The following is a 5,747-nucleotide window of genomic DNA, read 5'->3' on the forward strand; positions in this document are numbered from 1 at the left end:
TGAAAAGCTCCCAATACAAATAGGGAGCGTTTGGCAGCAATTGGGAAAATAAAAACTAAAACTGCTAATTTTATGTAAATTAGATCAAAAGCACCTATGCAAGTGATGGACCCCTGAACTAATGTTTTTGACATGTTTGGAGGCGATTGGAGGAATGGTGCTTGTTGTATAAACATACATACACAGACATACATACCCTTGCTCTCCAATTATAGTACTATAGAAGTAAGAATTTTTTTCTGCAGGTTTCTAGACTAATGCACATGCAAAAACAATGCAAATATGAAAATCGAATTTATCTCACAGCTATATCTGTGTTAATATATCTGACCTGTGTGACAATAACTATGACAATCATTATTAGTGCTAGGGATTCTGAAGGGCAAGTATTTGGAAACAAAGGCAACCAGATAACAAAAACGATTTTGGTAACCTGATTATGTGTTTGTAATAGATAGTCAGTCCTTTGTGCTGGATTACATTGTAAAATAGATTTATTTTCTCTCCTCTCTCTCCTCCATGTCTCACTGCAGACTGCAGAGGAGAGGGAGGGGGAGAGGACGTCTCAGAGTTGCCGCCACGTGCACTCAAAAGCCTGCTTTATTATAATAACTTCTTCCCAATTGGTCCAAATACGAAACACTGTATTTATATACGACATCTGATTGGTCGCCGGCTCCGAGTCGGTAGTGAACACAGCGCAAAGCTTCCAGACAAGGGATTCTGGGGCGTCTCGTACTATGAGAAAGTAGTCCGTGGTGCGAACGGTTATTCTGTTAAATATTTAGAGGTACAAATTTATAAAAATACAATGTACGCCTTGTGTTTTCAGGTAAATGCGCTTTTATTGGGGTAAAAGTAATTTCCTCGTCCCAATTCAGCGAAGGTGTCGACTTGTAACGGTGGCGGAGGGATATCCCCATCCCACTACGCGTCAAAATATTGGCTCGGGAAGACCGCGCCAAAGCTCAGACAGCGGCCACTCTTCGGGATAATATCGCTCTGTGGAGGACCTTTAAACGCATTATACTATCGCAACTGCTACTGTACACATCGGCGAGTTCGCTTTTTATTTACTTAAGAGGACTGGTTTCGTCTACGGTGAACAAGTCCATCGACATTATTCTGATTTAATGCCGGTTTTCGGGATTATCTGAGCGACTTCACGGTCGTGACACGACTTCGGGCGCGGTGCGGCGGGGCTGGCGCACTGTTGGACTGGATATATTCTCCCGCAGCCAAGACGATCCGCAACACCGTCTCCAAGCGTGACCGAACTATTTTCTCTTGACTTGTGCTGGCTGGAAAACCTACTCATCTGGTCAACTCTTAACGTCTACACCGGCTTTTCATCTTAATTATGTTGCTGTCAAAGTTTGGTTCATTTTCGCACATTTGCAATCCTTCAAGTATGGACCATCTACCCGTGAAAATTCAGCTTCAGTCTGGTAGGTTTTTGCCGTTTAACGTACGCATTTCACTGCATTAAATCGCATGCATTTGCCTTAATATTGCTCTCTTTTTAAACGAGTCCTCTTGAAATACTCAGTTACGACCGTTATAGATGACCCGGCTCGTAAAGCTAATGAGCTAGTTAACGTTCGCTCAGCTTGACCTCGTATCGAAACACTGGGCTGTTGTGGAAATGTGCGCCGCCGTAACGCAATTTAACGTCTTTATTTTCTTCTTCTTTTGCAGTCAAAGTGGAAAAAGAACCCTTCGAAAAGGTTTACCAAGTGGGATCCGTGCTGGGCAGCGGTGGATTCGGAACAGTTTACGCCGGCAACCGTATTTCTGATGGCGCACCGGTAAGGATGTCTGCAGTTGTTTTGATCCTGCATGTGGCGGCAGTTAAGCGGGGGCATCGTCGTTTCGACACCCCGGCAACATAATATGTCTCAGGCACCTTCTTTGAAGCTCTTTCTTACGATTTTGTCTCGATTGTTCTTTTCAGGTCGCTGTGAAACACGTCGCAAAAGAGAGGGTGACCGAGTGGGGCACTATTGTAAGTAGCCATTCCCGATCCGTGTGTGTGGCGGTTTGTTTTGGTTCTCCCCCGGCTGCCGGGTGGGGGTGGTGTGTTGTGCTTTTATACCAAGCGCGGCTCTGTGTTTTTTAAAACATTTTTAAATAAACAATTCCCGTGTTTTGATCATAGAACGGAGCGATGGTGCCTTTGGAGATCCTGCTGCTGAAGAAGGTCAGCTCTTCTTTTCGCGGAGTTATCAAATTGCTGGACTATTACGAGCGGGCGGACGGCTGGCTGATCGTTATGGAGAGGCCGGAGCTCGTCAAGGACCTTTTCGACTTCATCACCGAGAAGGGCGCCCTGGACGAGGATACGGCCCGGGGCTTTTTCCGCCAGGTTTTGGAGGCGGTCAGACACTGCTACAGTTGTGGCGTAGTACACAGAGACATCAAAGACGAGAACCTGCTAGTGGACCTACGCACCGGGGAGCTCAAGCTTATTGACTTTGGCTCAGGGGCGATTCTCAAGGACACAGTCTACACCGATTTCGACGGTAAGCGAACCCCTTCCTCTCACGTGAATGTTTTTGTCTAGTCCTCGAAGACGGAGCTTTAATGTTTAGTCGGTAGATATCCGTGTAGGCTGTGTTGTATTAAATTAGACGCATGCCCTTGATGCTCCGCTGAGCTATATTCAGAGATGGAGGCGTTCACCGGGCTGTGACGCAGTGCTCTGTTTTTGGTCGAGGGTTTTCCCTGCCGAGGGTCTCAGGGCTTATTGGTGTTATGGACGCGAATCGATGCTTGCGGGTGAAAACTTTCTTTTGTTTTAGGGGGAAATGACTCGCGCTTTTATCAGTTTAAAAATACAACTTATAACTTGATCTGTTCGTCGTAAATATGTCGCCCCCGCTGTGAGGAGGGCGGTAGTTTTATGTTTCCGCCTGTTATTTTGTTTGTAAAGCTTGAGTCACAGGCTCTTATTGTGGATATTAGGTCAGTGCCACGTAACATCTGTTTGTTGTGAAACCGGAGTCGGCCGCTCACGTGATGGGCTCACATTGCGCTTTATTTGTTTGGTATCCAAGTTCCTCCTTCCCGGAGGGAGGGGGCGGAAAGAAGGGAGGGAGGGAGGGAGGGAGGGAGGGAGGAGAAAAGGGGGAGGTCACCCAGTTTCTGTGTTTTGTGGTTAAAATGAGATGGAAAGGATTTCTACCATGACTCAGCCATTTTAGACATCAAAATCCTTTTCAGCTTTTTTTGTAAGGAATCTCCTCACTGTTTGATATCCAAGCTTGGAGCACTGACGCCCTCTTCAGTAGCATGTTATGTTGTTACAGTTTATACCCCATTCACTGCTACATTCTGTATTGTACAACACACAAGCTCGTCACTCACCTCCTCCTTTCCCTGTCCATCCCCTTTTAGGCACAAGAGTGTACAGCCCGCCAGAGTGGATCCGCTTCCATAGATACCACGGTCGCTCAGCGACAGTGTGGTCGTTAGGCGTGCTGCTGTATGACATGGTGTGTGGAGACATCCCCTTCGAGCAGGATGAGGAGATCCTCAGAGGGAGACTGTTCTTCAGGAGGAGGGTTTCAGCCGGTAAGTTCATCATAATAACACCTTTCAACCAGGGTGGAAAACAGGACATTATTGCCCTCTAGCCACATGAACTGGTACAATCCCAAATTCACCTCAGTTTTTTTGTGACTATGCCACTATCCAATTTACACTAGAAAAGAACCAATGGCTCACATGCAAACCAGCTTCATGATCTCCCACTGATTTGTTGACACATCCACTTATCCCTATTGTTTTTCTTCCCCCCTCCACCCCTTCAGAGTGCCAGCAGCTGATCAAATGGTGCCTGGCCCTGAGGCCCTCAGACCGGCCCACCCTCGAGCAGATCTGCGACCACCCCTGGATGAGGGCGACAACCGAGTCGCCCAAGTTGCCAGAGGAGCCGGTCGCCGGTGAAATCCGCCTCAGGACCATCGACACAGACTCTTCGTCAAGCACAAGCTCCAGCAAGGAGAGCCTCTGAGGATGGCTGTGATGGACTGAACAGAAATACTGGGGAAAGAAGGGTTGGGATTGGAGGGGGTGGTATGGACTAAAGGCCAGCAGCCTGTAGCCCCATCGGCCCATCAGTGGCTGGGCATGGGACTCGGCTGGACTGGCGAGAAAAATGTACTTTAATTTTCCTCTTTTGTAGGGAATTTCTAATTTATTACTGTTTGTTCTTCCTTATCTTATTTCCCCCCCCATCTCCTTTTTTTCCAGTTCATTACTTGTTTCCTAAACGGGAACATTTTGCTGTTTAGGCGGTCTTACCAGCAATATTTATTTAACCCTTTTCTATTTTATTTTACTCGTTTTGTTACTAGGCTGGTATATGCAGCTGGCAAGGCCCTCCTATTCAGACATGGCTGCTCTCATAGAGCTTGGAGAAAACCTTTTTATTTAAATGTTTTAATTTTGGTTGGAGTGCCTTTTTTTGGAAAGCTGCTTTTTGTGGGGGCTTTCATCAAAATTTGTGTAGTTGTTTTTTTCCTCGATCGCTTGTGGCCCGGTGGCTAAGTTGCCCACGCTGAGATGGAAGGGGAGGGGTTAGGCCTCACGTCTGCCCCCTCCCATCACTGTAACCGACCAGCCAAGAGGCTACGATAGCATTAGATAGGAGAGGAGAAGGAGGTGGGGGTTCATCTGACAATGAATACTTGAAACACACTCGACTCAACTCTGTGTCGCTCTCTTTTTAACGCTGCTCACTCACTCTGTAGCCTGAACAGGTGTTTGGAAACTGGATCCTGTCTTTTCTGAATGTCTACAAAATGTCAACACATACACCTCCTCCCCCCTGCACCTTTATCTCCCGCTCTCCCCTCATGCCTGTTGCAGGGTGTGTGGCCCTCTTGACATCTGTTTTTTTCTTTTTTTCGCCAACCGCCATCTCACTGCTTGACACTACATGGCCCCTGCCCCCGGTCTCCTCGGGGTTTTGGGGTGTGAAATGCACAATCAATGCAATATTCATGGACTCAGTTATATATACATATATATTCTTTTTGACTACAATATTGTACAGTGTGTTTTTTTCTTTTTTGTGTGTACATTTTTTTTCCTCCCCATTTGCATTTAATTTATTTGTAAACATGTAGACATTCCACACTCTGTGGCTATTTATTTATTTATTGTCTATGCTTAAAATCTCCCCCCCCCCCGCCCCAGAAAATTGCATATCCTCACTTGGCCTTTTGTTTGCATTCCTGTAACTTATTTTTACATTTCGACGTGGGTTTTTGAGATGTGGAGGATGCACTGAAGCAGTTGTCGATGTAAAACAGAATAAAACATGGTTTACTTAAATTTGAAAGAGCATTTGAATGTTATTTAACTACTCTCTTAAAGTCTGTTGGTAATGTTGAATATCAAAAAATCCATCTGTTCTTGGGTTACATCTGTACTGTCAAACTAACTGAGTTCTGTGGAAAGCTAGACATCGGGTGGAACAGCTTTTGTAGTTGTCACATAGCCTCATATTCAAGATCTTTCAGTTCAGCTGTGTGACTTGTGGCTGTTAAGGATGGATATTGCTATTTTTTGATACAAAAATTTCAATTAAACTCCCATTTTTTTGTACAGAAATAAAGTGTTGTCTGGATCATTTAAAACCTCATGCACAATCAATTGTTATATGAGGTAAGAGAGCTGATATACATTTGAATCCCTTGATATCACAGGATGCACGATACCGGGAAGTGACTACAGGGTAG

General features: G+C 45.5%; 1 protein-coding gene across 1 annotated transcript; it reads left to right on the forward strand.

Moving 5' to 3' along the window:
• Nucleotides 1-955: 955 nt before the first annotated feature.
• pim3 (Pim-3 proto-oncogene, serine/threonine kinase) lies at nucleotides 956-5,340 on the forward strand. The gene is made up of 6 exons (XM_076151760.1): nucleotides 956-1,448; nucleotides 1,699-1,808; nucleotides 1,955-2,005; nucleotides 2,159-2,522; nucleotides 3,397-3,573; nucleotides 3,813-5,340. Exons 1-6 carry the CDS (start codon nucleotides 1,361-1,363, stop codon nucleotides 4,013-4,015), a joined length of 993 nt encoding a protein of 330 aa, XP_076007875.1. The 5' UTR covers nucleotides 956-1,360; the 3' UTR covers nucleotides 4,016-5,340.
• Nucleotides 5,341-5,747: the final 407 nt, after the last annotated feature.

This window comes from Genypterus blacodes, unplaced genomic scaffold (genome assembly GCF_046128005.1).
Source record: "Genypterus blacodes isolate CSIRO-AG114 ecotype Tasmania unplaced genomic scaffold, CSIRO-AGI_Gbla_v1 ptg000007l_1, whole genome shotgun sequence".
NCBI lineage: Eukaryota > Metazoa > Chordata > Actinopteri > Ophidiiformes > Ophidiidae > Genypterus > Genypterus blacodes.